The sequence below is a fragment of the Pelophylax lessonae genome, assembly GCF_965119305.1.
Source record: "Pelophylax lessonae genome assembly, chromosome: 1".
Lineage (NCBI taxonomy): Eukaryota > Metazoa > Chordata > Amphibia > Anura > Ranidae > Pelophylax > Pelophylax lessonae.
This window is the reverse complement of record NC_138768.1, coordinates 76,732,567-76,754,696: the sequence shown is the minus strand read 5'-3', so window position 1 is coordinate 76,754,696 and position 22,130 is coordinate 76,732,567. Positions and strand designations below refer to the sequence as shown.

At 42.6% G+C, this 22,130-nt stretch overlaps 1 protein-coding gene across 2 annotated transcripts in view; it reads right to left on the bottom strand.

Annotated features, from left to right (window-relative positions):
• Window positions 1-22,130, bottom strand: part of SPEF2 (sperm flagellar 2) — a 237,957-nt gene that overhangs the window by 117,615 nt on the left and 98,212 nt on the right. For both annotated transcript variants that reach the window (XM_082264268.1, XM_082264269.1), the window contains exons 13-14: window positions 21,994-22,066; window positions 10,256-10,338 (exon numbers count right to left, since the gene is read on the bottom strand). In XM_082264268.1, coding sequence (XP_082120394.1) covers window positions 10,256-10,338; window positions 21,994-22,066 — 156 coding nt within the window. The remainder of the gene's footprint in view (window positions 1-10,255; window positions 10,339-21,993; window positions 22,067-22,130) is intronic.

Sequence of the window (22,130 nt, the reverse complement as noted above, 5' to 3'; positions counted from 1 at the left end):
TACTGACTTTTTTTTTTTTTTTCCCAGGCGTAACTCCTCTTTAAGCATATTCCATCATACTGCGCTCATGACTCTGCAGTGAGCTCTTAAATGTCTCCTTTTCCCTCTTACTTCTGTTTGTTTGGAATGAGCAGTGTGCATTATTTGCGGTGATGTGCACTGCTCTATGCACACTACACACCTCAAATCCCATTGTCCTTAGTTCATAATCCATCTTGGGAGTGAGCAAGAGAGGGTGGCTACGTTCCTACATACAGTGGTCCATGGAGAGTGAATGTAGCCACCCTCTAACAGAAAGTCAGATCACAGAAGCATAAAAAAGGATTTTTTTGAGTTAAGAATACATACTTGAATAGAATTCAATTTTTTTAAACCAGAGTTTAGTGTTACTTCCACTGTGTGTGTATGTGTGTTGAGGTTAGCTTTAGGCTCAATCCACACTAGCATTTTTTTTAAGTTTAAAAAACACTGGAAAAAATGCTGGATAGAGAGTGGTAATTTCTTTTTGTAGTAGCGTTAGGGTTTTTATTTTTTTTTACCATTTTTGCAGTTCCTTTAATGAAAAATAAAAAAGCTCAAAGAACGATATTAATAGCGTTTAGTAGCATTTCTGCTAGAAAAATGCTCCAAAAAACTCTACAAAAACACATTTTTTTCTGCCCCTGGACGCTGAAGCTCAAAAAAGCGCTAATAACTTAACCCTCCTCTTGTGTTAGGGTCAAAACTGACCCGTTTTCAGGTTTTGAATGTCTATAAGTATCACATAAATTTGTTTATTGCATCAAGATTTTTTTACTTTGTCAGGAACCTCTATTTAAACAATGTAATAGAAAAATAATCCTTTTCACTAAATTATAAAATACTGTGGTGAAAATTAAGACGTTCATGGTGTTAGTGTCAATTCTGACCCAGTTATAATATAGGATTTTAGGACACTAATAAGTTCCAAAACTGAAATCATAAACACTCTCTCTGCTTAGTAACACTGACAGCCAATCCCCTCTCAACCCTGTAAGCTGTAGTTAGGGAGGGGCCTATCTCTTTTCCTGCTTGTCTGCTTCTCTAAATAAAGTGAAGAAACATAGGACAAATTCATTTCAGAGTTGCTGACTTTATTTTACCATTTTTTAAATTTGACAATGAGAGGTATGCTATCAAAAGAAAGGTCTAGGGGTCACACCAAAAATATTAAAACCAATCTTTTCAAGGATAAAGAAGCCTAACAAGGTAACCAAGAGGTAAGAAACAAATTTGATGATAAATAATTATTCAGAGGGTATTTTATGGCTGATTTAAAACACGGGTCAAAACTGACCCTAACATCATGGATAGTAACGGAATTCTAACATAAGAGGAGGGTTAAAGTAGTGTACATGGACAAATAGGATAAGACTATTTAGCTTTTAGGAGCAGAAAAAAAATGCTAATAAGAGCTTCTAGGCGCTTAAAAAAAAAAATGTAATATGCCTGGGGCCTCAAAAGTAGAAACATTCAAAAAGAATACCAGCTTCAAAAGTTAAAAACAATAACCAAAAAATATGTAATTTTAATGTATGCTTGGCTGCATGATTAATACTAGTGGCAGAGGGTTTGCAGACCACTAATGGTCAAGGGGTGAGTGGTTTCGAACCACTGTTTGTGGGAAGTCCAAGAAAGAATTCAAGCGAAAGTCTGCAAAACTTAGAGTGGTTTATAGATAGAGTAAAGATAAACCATTTTAGTCAGCGGTTGAAGGGCTTACAGAATTATGCATTACCAGTCACTGGGAAGACACTATCTTCTTTTTCTGCACTACATCTTTATATATTTCTAGGGTCAAGTTATCTCAATTGTATCTTCAGAAGTAAGAAGTTTCAGATGTGCCTAAAATACCTCTAAAGGCTCCTATGTAACAATCTAAACAGGTCCCAAATCCAAGTACTATGTACAAGCCTCTTAAAGGATTAGTTCACCCTTCAAGAAAAAATATTAAAAGCATATATTTTTACAGGAAAAAAAATGTGCATTTACTATTTTTTCTAGCAGAAGCCTGGAAAGCATTGCACCCATTATCAGTGGATCAGGGTGCAATGTCAAGCTTTTGCAGACACGCCTGCAGCTTTCTGCCTGTTCCTCCATACAGGTTCTCTGTTTAAAAGCTACAGGGCTGCCTTCCCCTCACCTCCAGTTAATATTGGACGCCTGTGACTGACCCGCCTGACATTCCGAATCCATATATCCTCTTTGAAATGTAAACAAATCCGCGCTTAGGATAATTCTAGATTCCTGGTATTTAGTATTGGCTGCAGCCCACCTTTATACTATATTACTAAGAATATAGTGAGAATGAAGAGAAAGGAGGGGGAAGGTGTATGGCGCTGCCAAAAACTGCTGATGTTTCTATATGTCCAAAATTTAGGCGTTATAGATACATACAAAATAAATCACCACTATGAATAAAGTGTCCAGTGCATCCTATGTGTCTTCCTATTGAATGTGCAATACTAAAAGATAATACAAATAAATAATAAATATTTGTGCTGAAAAGTGGATATAGAATAAGTGAAAATTGGTATGATGAGAAAATTAGATGAAATGTATGAATTAAAAAATAGATAAAGGGGTGGATTTGTACAGAATAAAAATAAATATATAAAAAATATAAAAATGGATCCACTTAAAGTATGACTTAAATAAGGTGCACAATAGGTAGATAAATATTATAGCAGCAATGATACAAGAATAAATAAGTCCGTTACACCTAAGAAAGAACAAATAGTCCCACAATGCAAGAAAATTCCTAAAAAACTTGGCACAAAAAAAGGTGACTTGAGTGCAGGTGTTCTGATGAAATATTAAAGGTGCTCAGGTATATGGTGACCGTTCAGTGCTCCCCGCACCCCTTGGACCGCACTCACCAGAACTATGTACCCCTGCAGGGGTATCAGGCCTTGTCTATAATCCTGGATCTTCTCCACTGACCATCAAAGTGGTTGGGTGGTCCGATTATCTACCCGAATCTTGTGAACCAGGTTCCTTGATGTTAGGGTCCGAAGGTGTATCGATATATGGGGGAAGAAGGCTCACATAGAGTAGTACTGCTAAGTTTTAAAATACTTTATTGTATATAAAAATTAGGTACTCACAAAGGGAATAGAGGGTAATGGCATAGAAAGCAATAATAGCGCACTTCCGGGACGCCGTGCGTTCCACAGGGCGGGTGTGCGTTCCACTTAGGCGGATGTGACGCGGATGTCATCGCGTCACATCCGCCTAAGTGGAACGCACACCCGCCCTGTGGAACGCACGGCGTCCCGGAAGTGCGCTATTATTGCTTTCTATGCCATTACCCTCTATTCCCTTTGTGAGTACCTAACTTTTATATACAATAAAGTATTTTAAAACTTAGCAGTACTACTCTATGTGAGCCTTCTTCCCCCATATATCGATACACCTTCGGACCCTAACATCAAGGAACCTGGTTCACAAGATTCGGGTAGATAATCGGACCACCCAACCACTTTGATGGTCAGTGGAGAAGATCCAGGATTATAGACAAGGCCTGATACCCCTGCAGGGGTACATAGTTCTGGTGAGTGCGGTCCAAGGGGTGCGGGGAGCACTGAACGGTCACCATATACCTGAGCACCTTTAATATTTCATCAGAACACCTGCACTCAAGTCACCTTTTTTTGTGCCAAGTTTTTTAGGAATTTTCTTGCATTGTGGGACTATTTGTTCTTTCTTAGGTGTAACGGACTTATTTATTCTTGTATCATTGCTGCTATAATATTTATCTACCTATTGTGCACCTTATTTAAGTCATACTTTAAGTGGATCCATTTTTATATTTTTTATATATTTATTTTTATTCTGTACAAATCCACCCCTTTATCTATTTTTTAATTCATACATTTCATCTAATTTTCTCATCATACCAATTTTCACTTATTCTATATCCACTTTTCAGCACAAATATTTATTATTTATTTGTATTATCTTTTAGTATTGCACATTCAATAGGAAGACACATAGGATGCACTGGACACTTTATTCATAGTGGTGATTTATTTTGTATGTATCTATAACGCCTAAATTTTGGACATATAGAAACATCAGCAGTTTTTGGCAGCGCCATACACCTTCCCCCTCCTTTCTCTTCATATATCCTCTTTGCCCATCCTCTCCTTTTTCTGTTGGCTTCCTTCTTTTTCCTCCTTTTCTTTCCCTTGCGCTCTGTCCTCCTTTTCTTCCTCTTCCTTCAGAGGCTCACAACCCCTTCTCCCTTTCTCTACGGCTTCCCTGCATTCCCTCTGTGCGAAAATATATTGCATCATTCTCAGGGATTTGGTTTGTCCAGGTTTGACATTGACATGTTTGTGGATTTTCCTGGACCCCGTCTCAGCTGTCTAGGTATTTTTGCCGAAAAAAAAGTAATCATATTTAAGCTCTAGATGAGCCCAAAAGGGTGATGATGGTGACCAACAAAAGGTGTTGCACCATCCTTGACTTTGTGTGCGATGTGTAGAAATTATTTATTTAAAAAGGTTAGCAAAAGACAGTACAGTATATGGACAATAACAAGCTTAAAAACAGAAACCTCCAGGCTGCCGTATGAAACTCAAAGGAGTAAGGCAACTCAAAGTTAGATCGCTGTGGGGAGCATGTTACCAACCAGGTCTGTACAGCGGTGCAGGCGGCCTCACTATGGTCAAAGCCGTAGAGATGGAGATAGAAAAAGTGTCCAGGGGGAACAACACGAAGAGGGAAACCAAGGTCACAAGGTGGCCATGGTGAATGGGCAAGGAAAAGTGTGGTGTGATAGCGGCGTCTCCATGTCAGGGCCTGAGCTCCGCAGTGAGTTCGCAACCTTTTGTATGTAGGGCGAACCATGCACAGTTTTTGAGAAAACGCGTGGGAGAGCATTGGCGCCTCATAGAAAAGGGTTGCCCAAAACATAGCGTTCCCCACCATTTTTTAATCCATCATGCTAAAGATACACAGTCTTAGGGTAGTAACCATATAGTCCATACCTCTGGGCTCACGTACAACTAATGAGAGGTTCTCCCAATTGTGCAAACAGGAATCCTTTTGGATTTATAAGCTGGCACCTTTAACTCCGAATGGGCTTAATGAGGAGCTGGAGGTGCACAGCATTCTATAACCTCTGGCCCCCCCAGCCCAAATTATTATTATTATTATTATTATGGTTATATATATATTTAATATATTTTTTTCTGAAGAGCTTGTGTCATTTGTTAGTAATTATTGTATGTATTACTCATAGGGTGAAATAGCATTTTAGCATACCATTATAGATGATTTCTATATATTAGCATTAACTAAACAAATCAGGACTGTGCAGATGTATTTTTGCACGTAGATTTTTTAATTCTTTGCAGCTTCACATATATACATATCAATTTTTATATATCCTTTTATATCTCTTTATATATTGATTTACATTAAAGAGCTGTGGCCCCTTTAAGACAACGGGAATTTTTCCAGCGCCAGTCCCTATTTAAAACCCATCTGTTGTCCAGATCATATGACCTGAAGAAGGGCCCCACCCAAAACACGTTGTCAGGACAACAGATTGTAACAGCAAGCTTCCCCTGCTCTTCTCTCCCTCCACATCTGCGATCTGCGCTCCACCAGTGGTTTTAGCCTTCACTACCAGCGGCTCAAGTCTCATCCTGGTCTGCTTCCCTCTGAGAGGCTGACGTCATGTTCGGCTCTCGTCCTGGTGCGAACTCACCGCGGAGCTCAGGCCCTAACACGGAGACGCCGCTATCACACCACACTTCTCCTTGCCGTTCACCATGGACACCTTGTGACCTGGGTCTCCCTCTCCACGTTCTTCCTCCTGGACACTTTTTCCATCTCCATCTCTACAGAGTTGACCATAGTGCATAGTGCTTTCACCATCCTTGACTTTGTGTGCGGTCACCATCATCACCCTTTTGGGCTCATCTAGCGCTTAAATGTGATTACTTTCGGTTTGGCTATATGGTTCAGCATCCATCCTGGTGCTTAATCTCACACAGCTACTTTTTGATCCCCACACGCCAACTGTTTTATAATACTGAAGGGGCGCAGGTCCTGTGATCTTTGAGCGCCTGACTATTTTTGTGCTTTAGGTTTTCTTTGCATATAACCATTGCTTCGGTTTCCTTTCCTATTCAGAGTTATTTTACCACTCCAAGCTCCAACTTGGGCAGATTGGATGCTCTTTGTTATTCTTTTAAAAAATGTAATAAAATTAATTTGAAACCAAAAAGCTACAGGGCTTGTAACTGAACTACCAGAGTGCTCATCAGTGCCCTCACAGTTTATTCAGAACTAAAAGCCATCCGCTGAGGTGGATGATGGTACTTGTAGTTCATTTGATCAAAGGAAGCTGTGAATTAATGAATTTTTTTTTTTTTTTTAAGCCCGAAGCGTGTGAAATCACACTCAAAAAAGACTTAGCACCCGGTGCATAAAAAAGTGCACACACGCAAACGTGAACACACAAAAACTGCACAGGGTGTGCGAAAATGGTCTGGCCTCCGAAGAGGTTGGACCTATACCTTGATCCCCCGGGGCGCAAGACTCCTGACAGGGACTGAGGTACTTCCTATGGTTTGCCTGGCCGAGACCTGGCAAACCCCGTTCTCCAGGGGGACTGCCGAAACAGCCCACCCCAAGTACTGGGTGGGGCTCCCCCGAAGGGAGACCCCCATGAGAGAGGGCGAACTAAGCCAAAAGGCCATGTCCACCCCCTCCCAAGACTTTCAAGGTAGGCCCAGAGACCCACACCGTACTCGTCGTGCAGGAAGAGAAGAGTGATAGTGAAGTGACACACCACAAAGAAAAATACACACAAACAAAAAGGTGGGGAAGGGGAGGTGGAGGAGTGAATTAGTGCCTAAGTGAAAAACAAAGGCAGGCCTTCCGGCCGGAATAAAAATTCCTCTGGTCGAAGCCAAAAGGCCTTGCCCAAGAGGCAGGTGCTTAAAAAAAGTGTGTAGGTGCAGTGACCATGGTGCCGAAAAACTCAAGGCGAGCTGCCCCTCACCAGTGAGAATTAAGGCACCCCTGGGCTGCCACCCCAGGGGCACATACACTACGGGCTTTTTTCTACCCCGGCCCAATAGCCAGACCCAGTGTAGCCCTTACCTACCAGGAGGTTTGGAACGTGGACAGCTTAGGGTGAGCCTACCTTCAACTGGGGACAAGCCTTTTGCAAGGCCAGATTCAACCCAGGAGGAAAGGCCCTCCCACCGCCATCCTAATTCCTCACCAATTACATCCAGGAGCAATACAGACCGGCCTCCACGACGAACCAGCCCTCTTGCTCCCTTCAAACTGGTAGGGGCGGACCCATTCAAATCAGAAGGCAACGGACCCATCCGGCTTTCTCTGACAGTGCCTACTTCCCGGTCCCCCAGTGACGTCTGGAGCGCCCCGGTTCATTTCAGCCCCTGCCGATACTAACCCTCAGGGTCCATACCAACTGATAAGAACAGATACTACACTTGATCTTAGCCAAAAGGCCGAGAAGCTGTGAATTAATGAATGACGTGGCTGCATGGGCGGATACCCGCAAAGCTACACTGTTTTTAAAATGTGACTAGGGTGCAGGGACATTTTCCAAAAGAGACATAACTTACAGTCAGTATAATGTGTCCCTGGTGCTGATTCCTCTTCTGTTGCTAAAAATCTTCCTCCATCCTCATAGCCCCCAACTGTCCCTGATTTCAAGGAACTGTCCCTCATTTGGAACAAAGTCCCTCTGTCCCTCTTTCCTCCTCACATGTCCCTCATTTTGGTCTGATTTACTGTATATAGTTGTATAATGCACTACTTAGCTATCAAAAAAGTGTTTACGAGTGCTAAACCTTTCATCCAATTTCTAAATTGCTGAATTTGTAAATTCCAAATACCAATATAAAGGAATAGCAGTGGTAAAAAGCATTTGTGGGTTTAACCAATCATTTTGTTTTGTACATTTCTTCTTTAAGGGGGCATGATAAGGGGCATTTCCTATGCCTACATACTTTTGCTAATAGGTATCCTTCATTCCCATCTCAGAAAGTTGGGAGGTATGCATCTTTACCCCCACCCCCAAAATCTTCAAGTGGGGGAGGGTTAATACAACTAGAGCAAGCCATACATTATGCAATTTTCTTAAGGAAATTTGGTTAATCCCCCCTCAACACAGTCAGTATTCATGGGGGAATCCCTCCCACTGCGCTGTTGTGTTTTTCCAGTGGGAAGTGCCAGGAGCCTTCCCTGCTGGTAGAACATAATGATTAGTGTTGCTGGCTTATAGCTGGTTAGCTGGTAGCACTAATCGTTCAGGAAAAAGCCGACAGGCTGGATGGATCGACTTGTGTATAACCAGAGTGCCCATACATGGATCAAAATTCGTCTGGTTCCTGCTAAACCGGCTGAATTTCTAACCATGTATGGCCGACTTAAGGATCTGCCACAGGCTGCCATCAAAAGAGCCTGACGATGCCTGCCCTTTGCATCCAGATCCATTATTAACGGGTAACTCCACTTTCGTGGGGGGGGGGGGGGGATAGCAAAAAAAAGAAAAAATAATATAGTATACAATTGCAACACAAGTCATATTGCAAATGAACGTTATTAAAAATCACCTTTCCTTTTCAATCTGCAGCCACTGTAATTTTCTGAAAATTAAATGCCATATGGCAACCTGGAGTTGTTCTGCACACAGAGAGTGTACTGAAACCTCCCCCCCCCCCCCCCCCACTACACAAACATAATTTCCTGCGCTTTTGTGATTGGCTGATCAATTTTCCCAGAAGTCTGCCTAAGATACAAGTCAGATTCTAGGCATCCACTGCAACAAAAATGTCACTGCTCAAAAAAATAAGGAACACTTTGAAAAAACATGAGATCTCAATGAGGAAAAATATCATGCTGGATATCTATACTGATATGGACAGGGTAATGTGTTAGGAACGAAAGGATGTCACGTTTGATGGAAATGAAAATTATCAACCTACAGAGGCCTGAATTCAAAAACACCCCAAAAATCTAAATGAAAAAATGATGCAGCAGACTAGTCCATTTTTCTATAATTGCATTGCAGCAACTCAAAATGGCACTCAGTAGTTTGAATGCCCCAAGTGCTTGTATGCATGCCTGACAATGTCGGGGCATGCTCCTAATAATACGACGGCTGGTGTCCTGGGGTTTTTCCTCCCAGATCTGGAACAGGACATCACTGAGCTCCTGAACAACTGAGGTTCAACCTGGCAGCGTTGGATGGCCTGAAACATAATGTCCCAGAAGTGTTCTATTGGATTTAGGTCAGGCGAGCAAAGGCCATTCAATAGTATCAATTCCTTCATCTTCCAGGAACTGGGTGCATACTCTTGCCACATGAGGACGGGCATTGTCATGCACCAGGAGGAACACAGGACCCCCTGCACTGTAGGGTCTGACAATGGATCAAAGGATTTCATCCCGATACCTAATGCCAGTCATGTTGCCATTGTCTAGCTTGCAGTGGTCTGTGTGTCCCTCCATGGATATGCCTCCTTAGATCATCACTGACCCACCACCAAATTGGTCATGTGGAACGATGTTACAGGCAGCATAACATTCTCCATCGCTTCTCCAGATCCTTTCATGTCTATTACATGTGCTCAGGGTGAACCTGCTCTCATCTGTAAAAAACATAGGGTGCCAGTGGTGGACCTGCCAATTCTGGTGTTCAAATGCCAATTGAGCTCTATTATGCTGGGCAGTGAGCAAAGGGCCCACTAGAGGAAGTTGGGCCCTCAGGCCACTCTATGAAGTTTGTTTCTGATTGTTTGGTCAGAGACATTCACACCAGTGGCCTGCTGGAGGTCATTTTGTAGGGCTCTGGCAGTGCTTATCCTGTCTTGTAATTGAGATTCTGTAAAATAAAAATTTTTGCTGCTTTGGTTTTGACCCCCCTTTGTGGCTCTTTCTTTTGAGCCCCCCTGGATCTTTCTGCCACACCCACTGTCCATTTTGGGAACCAATGATGTAGAGTCTCTTCTATAATAATGGAGGTTTTCCAGGAATTTTTTTTATACCATGTTGCACCAGAGGCTTCTGAATAGCTTAGTATAGTCACATACCATGGTAATTTGAAAACACAAGATAACAGATCTAAAAAATTTTACAGCTCAGCTTTGACATGAAAGATAAAATGTGACAGTAAGGACACAACATAGTTCAGCCTAACTGCTCTATTATTTACCAGGCTCAAAACATATGGAAGATTTACCTTATTTTCCTTCTGAACAGAGTTTTCTTTAGTCAAGCTTTGCACTGTATGATGCAATGTTTCAGTTATAGGTTCATCATTTTCTAAATAGGCAGCAAAAGAAATATATTAACAGTTATAAATTTTACTAGACTGAAAAAAAAACACAGTTTATAATTTGCCCTAGTATATCTAGTATAGTATCTAGTATATCTAGTATAGTATCTAGTATACCTAGTATATCTAAACCCAAGAACAAATGTAATATATATCCACCAGTCCTTAGATGTGGTAGCTGCATTCATTTTCTTTTCTTAGGCTTTTTTCCTTTATTTTCACCTGGTGATCCTGCCACTAACACCCTTTCTGCCCTAGGATGACAATGCTCATTCACTGTACTGTATGTATGAAGAAGTGGCGTTGTCACCTTAGGCCGCACTCCTGATTTGGACCACAGACATCTCTCCCTCTCCTCATTCAATAAACATAGGGGAAGGTGTTCCTAAAGCAGATCTTCACCCTCCATATCATTATCATTTTTCTCCATCCCTCCTCCGGTCCTCTGCCCAATAAGCTCCACTTACTCCACCCCTCCCCCATCTGCTACCACATTTGGCACCTTTCGTGGGGGGGGTGTAGGTACCTGGTTTTGATGGTGAAGTCAGAAGTTCGGCCCCCCCCCTCTTCCTTCCCCTGCCACTGAGCCATTCACAAAGCGCAGCGCACTTTGCGCAGTAGGGAACCAGTTTCCCTTACCTGAGATGGCGGTGGCAGCACTCGAGAGCCGATTGAAATGTCAGCTTGGGTGAAGACACCGCGGGATCTCTGGACAAGTAAGTGTACTAATATTAAAAGTCAGCAGCTACAGTATTTGCCCCCTTGCATGCCATTTGCCTAGGCGAACAATGTGCCCTGTTCCCCCTTTGCCTCCTGGGATATGAATGCCACATATCCCAGTAGGCAAAGCCTTTCATTCAGTAAAAGAGGAGGGGGTGGGCCTAGTGGGGCATCATTAAGAGACGTGCCAGCTGAATTTGAAACACCCAGAAGCCCCTCATGGCAAAACATGGCAGAGCGGAACCGAGAGGAGGATGTCTGCTGGACACTGCTGGATCCACTGGGTGGGTGAGCATTTAAAATGTACTGATCTCACCACCGATTAGGTAAGGGTTAAAAAAAAAAAAGCGAAGGTAAGGAGGGTATAAAATCACTTTAAATTCACAGAATTACACTGGGAATGTTGGAAAAATAGTGTAAGATTTATGTTCTGTGCACAAAAAGTTACAATGATAATAAATTATATAAATATAAATTAAATAATACATTTTTTTGCAGAAGCAACAGGTATTTTCTGCACAAAGTGTACTTAGAAAAAAAGAAAAGAAACCTAATGCAGAAACCAAATCTAAAGGTTGGTAAGCTAGGTTATATTAAATTTTTTTTCTTGGGTTCAGATATACCTAAAAAAAAATATTTATGGTATAGTAGTGACTATTACAGTGCATCCAGAAAGTATTCACAGTGCTCCATTTTTTACACATTTTGTTATGTTACAGCCATATTCCAAAATGGAATAAATTCGATATTTTCCTCAAAATTCTACATAAAAATACCCCATATTAACAACATGAAAGAAGTTTATTTGAAATCTTTGCAAATTTATTAAAATTAAAAAAATTTAAAAAATACCATGTACATAAGTATTCACAGCCTTTGCTCAATACTTTGTTGAAGCACCTTTGGCACCAATTACAGCCTCAAGTCTTTTTGAGTATGATGCTACAAGCTTGGCACACCTATTTTCGGGCAGTTTCTCCTATTCTTTTTTGCAGGACCTCTCAAGCTCCATTAGGTTGGATGGGGAGTGTCAGTGCATAGCCATTTTTAGATCTCTCCAGAGATGTTCATTTGGGTTCATGTCTGGGTTCTGGCTGGGCAACTCAGGGACATTCACAGAGTCGTCCCATAAGGCACTCCTTTGTTTTCTTGGCTGTGTGCTTAGGGTCGTTGTCCTGTTGGAAGATGAACCTTCGCCCCAGACTAAGGTCCACAGCACTCTGGAGCAGGTTTTCATCAAGGATGACTCTGTACATTGCTGCATTAATCTTTCCCTTGATCCTGACTAGTCTCATAGTTCCTGCCACTGGAAAACATCTCCACAGCTTGATGCTGCCACCACCATGCTTCACTATAGGGATAGTATTTGCCAGGTGATGAGTGTTGTTCCTCCAGACATGCCGTGTGCCATTCAGGCCAAAGAGTTCAATCTTTGTTTCATCAGACCAGAGAATTTTGTTTTTTGTTTCTCATGTTCTGGGAGTCCTTAAGGTGCCTTTTGGCAAACTTCAGATGGGCTGTCATGTGCCTTTTACTGAGGAGTGGCTTCTGTCTGGGCACTCTACCATACAGGCCTGATTGGTGGAGATCTGCAGATATGGTGGTTCTTCTGGAAGGTTCTCCTCTCTTCACAGAGAAATGCTGGAGCTCTGTCAGAGTGGCCATTGGGTTCTTGGTCAGCTCCCTGACTAAGGCCCTTCTCCCCTGACTGGTCAGTTTGGCTGGGCGGCCCGTTCTATGAAGAGTCCTTGTGGTTCCAAACTTCTTCCATTTACGGATGATGGAGGCCACTGTGCTCAGTGGGACCTTAAATGCTACAGAAATGTTTCTGTACCCTTCCCCAGATCTGTGCCTCGAAACAATCCTGCCTCAGATGTCTAAAGACAATTCCTTGGACTTCATGGCTTGGTTTATGCTGTGAAGTTAACTGTGGGACCTTATATAGACAGGTGTGTGCCTTTCCAAATCATGCCCAATCAACTGAATTTACCACAGGTGGACTCTAATCAAGTTGTAGAAACAACTCAAGGATGATCAGTGGAAACAGGATGCACCAGTTTTGAGTGTCATGGCAAAGGCTGTGAATACTTATGTACATGTGATTTTTTTTTTTTCATTTTAATAAATTTGCAAAGATTTCAAACAAACTTCTTTCACATTGTCATTATGGGGTATTGTTTGTAGAATCTTGAGGAAAATAATGAATTTAATCCATTTTGGAATAAGGCTGTAACATAACAAAATGTGAAGCGCTATGAAAACTATCCGGATGCACTGTATGTGATATTATGTAATCACAGGAGCTGTGACTGTCTGCAGTAAAGCCATAGAAGCCTGTGACTACTTTTTTTCCAAACACTGAAAGTTGGGGGATCTCTGGAGTCCTAGCCAGGTATCCTATAGTGCAGTGACTCCAAATTGCTGCCCTTTGTTTGCTTTTACCTGGCCCTTGGTGCACTATTCCTCCCACTGATGTGAGACACTATTCTGCCAACTGACACCAACAAAAGGGCACCATTTCTCCCAAGATCACAGATTAGACATGGTCAGCTCCCAGTCTAGTCACCTGGATTGTGCTACCTCCTTTCATGTCCCTCCAATGTAAACATACAGCAGGTGTTTCTAAAGTTGGCCATACATGGATCGAAATTCCACTGGTTCAGCAGGAAGCGGCTGAATTTCGATCTATGTATGGCCGTTACTGTTCTTTAGAGTCAATCAGCACTGCAGCCAGAAGGCAGCGGCACTGATCAGTGTATTCTGACAGTTGGAATGCAGGGGTGTCCCGCTGTCAAAATACACTGACACGGCGGGGAGGATCCTCGTATCCACACTGAATGTTTGGATAGGGGAATTAGTTGGTTGGCTGAACGAAAAAAAAAAAAGAAACTGACCCATGTGTGGACAGTTTAAAGTGGTTCTAAAAGTTTTTTTACCTTCATGCATTTGAATACTTACCTGAGCCCAATCGTGATCAAGCAATGTGCACCAGAGTCTCGGCTATTTGTGGAATCCCCTTCCTTATTGGCTGAGACAGCAGTGGGAGCAATTGGCTGTCAATCACAGCTAGTGAGTCAATGAAAAAAGAGAGGGGTGGGGCAAAGCCGCGGCTCCTTGGCTAAATGGACACGTAGAGCAGCGTCTCAGATGTACCCACAGCAAGCTGTTTGCTCTAGAGGCATCGGGCAGGAAGGTGGAGCCAGGAGCACCGTTGGGGGACCGGCGAGGGGAGAAGAAGAGAATCGGAGATGCTCTATGCAAAACCACTGCACAGAGCAAGTAAATATAACATGTTTTTACAAAAAAAAAAAATGACTTCAATATCACTTTAAAGCGGAGTTCCACTCTATTTTACAACTTTGCACCTTCCGTTAGCTTAAAACAACCTGAAAAAGAATTGGATAGTTATTATTTTTTTTTGTTTCACTTACCTTATTTTTTCTGAAAATTAACTTACCTTCCTTCCACTTCCTCAATCTGTGGCCACGGCCCCCGACGTCACTTCCTCCTTTGCATTGACACCTGGGAGATGAGCGTCATTTCCAGGAGTCAATATGCCTGCACCGGTGTCCCTCGTCACTTCCGGTTCAGGCACGTCATTCCCTGCTGAATCAATTAGAACAGCTTCTGGGCATGCGCAGAACCAGCTGCGGGATGACGTGCCTGCCCCAGAAGTGACTAGCAGGGCATTCTGGGACTCCGACATCACGGAAGAGGATACAAAGAGGGACTCTACGGCTTCAGCTGCCCACAACGCAGATGGCAGCGCTGGACAAGAAATTTTCAAGGTAAGTTTTTCTTACAGGTAAGCTAAACAGGGGACAGTTCAGAGGCTATCGTTGCTTAAATGCACAAGCCCTGACTGTCCTAGGGGTATTTTTTGTTAAAAATGTATTTTAGGGTGGAACTCTGCTTTAAATGAAACCAACTGGATAGTAATGGATGGCTTGTTTTAAAGCAGAGAGATATCCTCACCATCGGACACATTAGCTACTTCTCATTACTAGGTCAGTGACTTAACTGCAGAGGAGAAAACCGAGGTCACTGATCTGGCTATGCTGCCTTGCAGATGTGCCTAGATCACAAGACTGGCTGAAGAAAACAGGAGCAGGTAAGACAGGTCACACCAACATATTTTAGGAGTGTACATGCTGTTTTCCTGGTGCTCAACTCTAAAGGGTAACTCCACTTTTGTGGGGGAAAAAAACAGCAAATAAAAAAAAATAATAATATAGCGACAATTGCGACACAAATCATATGGTAATTGAATGTTTTTAAAAATGACCTTTCCTTTTCAATCTACAGCTGTTGTATTTTTCTGAAAATGCAATGCAATATGGCTACTTGGAGCTGTTCTGTACACAGAATGTGTACTGACCACACCCCAGAAACATAATTTCCTGCTTGTGTGATTGGCTCACCAATTTGCTCCAGCCCTGAACAGCCAGCGATCCCCCTCTCTCCTCTATGCCTAGCGGTGCGAGGTCCCAGGGATCTAAGGCAGACAGCAGCAGAGCAGATATCTCGGATTACTTCCTCCGGCGCACCCCTCTATTGCAGACAGCAAAGGACTATTCCAAGATGATGCCGACCCGCCCGACCGTAGCGGGACACGCTGCAGGCAAGCGGACTGAGAAGAGAAACACCACCCAGATGGAGGTACAGGATGCTAGTGCTAAAAGCCTATCCCGCCCTACCTCTCCACGGGTATCTGATCTGGGCAGCACGGCGGTGTCCCCGACTCAGCTAGATCAAGCACGGCGGCCCCAGACTCCTGAATGGCAGGAAATTCTATCTACCATACCCACCAAAGAGGACTTTACAGAAATGGCGGCATCTATTGTAAGTACTCTTACACAAGAGATTAATTCACTCAAACAACAAATAGATCACACAGAAAACAGAGTGGAAGCAGTAGAATCAGGCCATACCATACTGTCTTCCAGGGTATTCGCGCTTGACACTTCCTATACAGCAGTACACAGGCAGTTAATTGTGCTCCAACTGCAACAGAACGATGGAGAAAACCGCAGCAGACGAAACAATATCCGTCTGCGCGGTCTTCCAGAGACGATCCAGGGCCCTGAGTTGAGGACTAAAATAACTGCAATTTTCAATGAGCTCTTGGAGCGACCCCCTACTGAGTCCATAGAATTAGACCGGGTTCCACAGAGCGTGTGCCCCCCGAAGTCTGGGCAAAGACTATCCACGAGATGTGCTAGCAAGAGTACACTTTTTTGCTACCAAGGAAGAGATTATGAGGAAAGCCTGGGTAAGGGGTCCACTGGATAATGAGGGGTCCACTGTATGCATGCTCCCAGACTTATCCCGTCGCACATTAAGGATGAGGGCCATCCTGAAGCCTCAATTGGAGGTAATATGCTCTGTGGGAGCCACCTACCATTGGGGGCACCCCTTTCACCTGGTTGCCATGAAGGGGGGATCCTCTTATATTTTGCGTTGGCCGGACCAAGTACCGGGACTCCTCACCTTTCTGGACACTCCGCCAATCTTAGTTCCCGATTGGCTAGAAGACCCCCGTAATCAACTTTCTTTAACCCCCCCTATCCAGCAGACCTCAACGTCTAAGGGAACAACAATATGGAACTGTTACCCCTGGAAACATATGGGAAGAACCCGTGCCTACTGCGTGATGAGACCAACAGTTGCTGTCACTCTGTGTATAAAACTCACAGAAGTTTTTGGACATCTTAGCCTTTAGGTGTTATGGGAACATGGAATAGAGGAGGGAGGGATTTGTGATAAACTCTAAAGTGAGGAGATGAGATATAGGGGAGAAATAGGACCATAAGTTGATGATATTAGGAGGGATGCAGATAAAGTATTGTAGTTATTAATTTCTTCCGAATAAGAGTATATTGTCCCTCCATATTATTTTCTTTTCTTCTTATTCTCTATCTCCCTACATGCTTAAATAAGATACAGGGCTGTCACCTGTGGGCCAGGGCTCTATATATTCTATATATTCACATTTTTTTTACCTGTTTTTTTCCCTATCCCATTAGGCATATTGATTGTGCATTCTTTTTTTTTTTTTTCTCTCTGTTTTTCAATTGCACTGTGTGTACCCTACGGAGCTATTTTGCCTTTTACCTCCCCTACATTAGGCCACACTAAATTGCGCAAGGTTAAATATTAACCATTATTTAGAACCATTACTGGCGGATTGATAGGAACGAGGAAGAATAAAAATATCCCCTTTCCCTTTTTTTCCCCCCCACCCCCCCCCCCTTTCTCCGGCTGAGACGGGGACACAGAGGTGAGACATGGTGTCTTCAGCAGGTGAGATGTTGCCTAACCTCAAATTGACTACCCTAAATGTACGCGGGCTGTCCACTCCGGAAAAACGTTCACGATTATTATCTGATATACGACGCAGCCATACTCATATAGCTTTTTTTCAAGAAAGACTCGATCCCTAGACTGTATAACAGGGATTTTCCTTGGGCGTATCATGCCCCCTCACCTATTTCAAAAGCTAAAGGTGTGAGCATAGTTATATCCAAGAACATCCCCTGGACATTTATGGCTTTACAGGCAGACCCTCAGGGCAGGTATTTGATGATCAAAGGGATGCTAGGACAAAGGGTAATTACCCTAGTGAATGTATACTTCCCCAACATCAATCAAGTATCCTTTATGCAGCTTCTAACTCCGACTATATTGGATTTCTGCAAGGGACATCTTGTCGTGGGGGGGATTTTAATTTTTCACCAGAGCCCCTTATAGACACTTCACGAGGAATATCCCATTTATCTTATTCTCGATTAAATAGATTAAAAAGGGAATTATCCCTCCTAGATCTGGTTGATCCGTGGTGAATAATGCACCCTGGGGAGAGGGATTACACATATTATTCAGCCACCCATAACACCTATTCCAGAATAGATCGATTTATGATTTCCCAGAGCGACCTCCCTCTGATTTCCACCACCCAAATAGACACATTCTCCTTTTCAGATCATGTACCTGTCCATGTTTGAGTGGGACTCTGGACCACCGAGACTATCGACTTGGAGACCAAATGAATCCCTTTTACAGATTCCTACAGCCAGGGCTGAAATCGATTCAGCACTGACTGAGTTTTTTGTGAATAACACTGACCCACTACAATCACCCGCGATAATATGGGAAGCACACAAATGTGTCATTCGGGGGGTAATAATGAGGTAAGGCTCTAGGTACAAATGAGAGCGGGAGAAGGAGGTAGCTGCGCTTCTAGCGCATATCTCAAAACTGAGTGTCTCCCATAAACAGTCTTTGGCGAGGGAACATCTAATCCCCCTTATGAAACCACGGGAAGAGTTAAACAAATTATTATTCCAGAGAACAGTTCGGAACCTTATGTTAACTAGAAGAAAGTATGTTGGCAAGAGCCTTGCGTGGGCCACAAAAACGCACAGTAATCTCACATATACAAACCACAAATGGACGTAAAGTTCATTCATCAGCCGAGATCGCAAAGGAATTCAGTGCTTATTATAAAACTTTATATAATCTGTATCCCCCGACGCAACTAAAAGTACTTATGAGAAAGTTAGTGAGGCGAAAGCTTACATATGAGCCTCCGGTATGCCCTTTCTGCCTACAGAACAGACGGCAGCCATGGAGGGCAAAATTACAGAGGAAGAACTGACCCTGGCTCTATCTCAATCTAAACGTCATAAGGCCCCCGGCCCTGATGGTTTTCCCCTACATATTACCAACAATTTATGCAACATCTGAAGATTCCTTTATTATCATATTACAATACAATCGGGGGAAGAGGCTCTATGCCCGTAGAGGGAAAGGATCCATCACTGTGCGGGAGCTACCACCCTATTTCTCTGCTTAACGCCGACCTTAAGCTTTTTGCCAAGGTTCTGGCAAATCGATTAATATCGTATAGCCCACAATTGGTACATTTGGATCAGGTCGGCTTCATTCCATCTAGGGAGGCGAGAGATTACTCGACCCGTGTGATAGATATGATACATAGTGCCCGCTCATCACGACTTCCTATGATGCTACTTTCTACAGATGCTGAAAAGGTCTTTGACAGGGTGGCCTGGGATTTTATCCAGGCCACCCTGTCATATATTGGCCTAGGACCCTGGATGCTGACCTGTATCATGGCCTTGTATACATCACCTTCAGCAGCAGTGCGGGTCAATGTTTGGAGATCTGATTTCTTTGGCATTAACAATGGTACCCGACAAGGTTGCCCTTTATCCCATCTGATCTTCATCTTAACCCTCAAACCATTCCTTTGCACAATACGTAAGGATGTGAACATCACACGTGTCCAGGTGGCAGACGAGCATCATAAGGTAGCAGCATTTGCCGATGATTTGATCTTTTTCTTAACAACCCCATTAATTCTCTATCGCGTATATTGGACGCACTTCGGATATATGGCAACATATCTTACTATAAAATAAATCTGTCCAAATCTGCTGCCCTGGATGTTTCTGTGCCCCTGGATACCTGGAGATCTATATGTGCATCTTTCCCTTTCCATTGGTCTACCAGCTCATTAAAATACCTTTGGGTGCGTATTACGGCGGATCCTGGGAATTTTTACTCAGCAAACTATTTACCTCTTTTGGGGACTCTCCACTCGAACATCCGAAATTGGCAATCACTTTCACTGACCTGGTTTGGCCGGTGCAGTGCACTCAAAATGAACATACTGCCACGCATACTCTATATTATACAGGCTCTTCCAATATCAGTTGGGGAGGGTGCGTCTTATGGACGTTTGGGTACAGAAAGATCCACCAACTCATTCGAAGATTAAAGCATGGCCAGATCTGAACCTGGATCCTTTAAGCATCCTACAAATTCGACACTTCCTTCTCCACCTACAAAGACAGGGTTACACCCCGCGTCCACTATCCCCGTTTGAGACATTATGTAAGGGGGGGACATCTATTCCACATGCGTTATCTTTTTTTTTACTCGATGCTCGGAGAAACAGCGAAGGAGCAACCCTTATCTTATATACGACAATGGGAATGCGACCTTAATGTTTCCTTCACCCCCCCGCAAATTAAGAAAATTCTATCATCAGTACACAGGTCTTCTTTGGCCAGTAGATACCAAGAGATCAGCTACAAAATTCTCACTTGTTGGTACAGAGTCCCTGCGCTCTTGCATAGATGATCCCCGACCGATGTTGGAGATGTGGCGCTGGGGGAGGAACGATGATCCACATTTTTTGGACATGCCCTTCTGTGGCGGCCTTTTGGAGGGAGGTCGCTCTGGTGATTAAGGAACTCACCTCGGAAGAGGTGGGTGAGGACCCTGCATTGTGCCTGCTTCACCTTACGAGGAGATCAATTAGGAAATATAGGAAATCACTGACAGTGCACTTGCTTAATGCTGCGAAAGCTTGCATTCCAGTAATGTAGAAACAGTCATGCCCCCCTTCACGACAAATGTGGGTCGCAAGAGTAAATGAAATCCTAACCGCGGCTTTAAATAATTCTGAGGAGCAGACTCGGACCTGTTGGACACCATGGTCACAATTCATAAGCACTGATGAATATCTACAGCATAATGTTTAATTCTAAAGATTCTCTCTCTATGTGTTGGGGAAGCGTGCCTTTGGATGCCCCCAGCCCAGCCGGAATTGAGGGGAGCCTCCCCCCCCTTTTTTTTCCCTTCCTCTTATCTTCTTCTTCTTTCTCCTTCTTTTTTATCAAATCTGCCAGTGGGGACCCTTAGTGGGAGACAAATGTGATATATACTTATAGGTAGAATGATGATATATAAAATCTGTCACTCTCTAATTTTTTCCTATTTATTCGGAACACAGTAATTGCCCTGTCAATATCTCTTTTTTTTTTTTTTAGATGCCCTTTAAAAGAGCAGGAAATTTCCCCCCCCCCTTTTTTTTCTCACATGTTATGGACTTAAAATAATTTTTTTAATGATACCACATTATATAAGTCACTCATGATACACATTGTTAACAGTATTCACACTTTATATCAATTTTGCAAATGTTCATGGGGGGATTTTTCCCTCCTCTTCCCTCTGTATTTTTTTTTCTTCCCTTTTTTCTTTCTTTCACTTTTTCCCATGATACACTAATAGAGTGTTAATATATTTTTGTATATAACTAGTCACGTTTTTTTTTTTTGTTTTTTTTTTTATGAGTTTGCGTGCTCACTTCACAACATTTCCTTTTCTTTTTTTGTATTTGAATCTCACGATTTGTATTTGATAAAGAGTTAATAATTCTCCCCTCCCCCCCCCCTCATTTTCTGTTTTATATAAATGCATGTATTGTATTGAATGAGGAATTTTCCTGCCTTAAAGGTCACCTGAAAGAAGACATGTAATGTATCTTAAAAAATCAATAAAAATATTTTAAATTAAAAAAGATACTTTCGATAGGAACATGTCTAAAGGGATGCAGGCCCAGCAGCTTTCCTCGCTAGTACCCTGCAGGTGCACAGCTGATAGATAATTATGAAACCACTCCCATTTGACCCAATTAGCAATGAGGCACACAGAAACAAACAATGATTTCTTCAGAATAACAAAAGGTAGGAATCTGCAACAAAGTTTGGTAAAATCATTGTAATGTACATACAGTATCTCACAAAAGTGAGTACACCACTCACATTCTTGTAAATATTTTATTATATATTTTCATGTAATAACACTGAAGAAATTACACTTTGCTACAATGTAAAGTAGAGAGTGTACAGCTTGTATAACAGTGTCAATTTGTTGTCCCCTCAAGAAAACTCAACACACAACCATTAACGTCTAAACCACTGGCAACAAAAGATACTGTATATCACCCAGAGGGGAAAGTTTTTTTTATCAAAAAAAAGTGGAGTTACTCTTTAAAGGAAAAAAACACTGGACCAACTTGTATGCAAATTATGTCACATCTGAAAACCCACCTGTAATTGCAGGAATACTTTCAGCAGATTGAACCTCTGGGCCATTTGATTCAGCAGGAACATTGTCTGTCGTCTGATTTCATAAAAGAAAAAAAATTTAATTTTTTGTGAGCATTCTTTGAAATCCCAGTAAAACA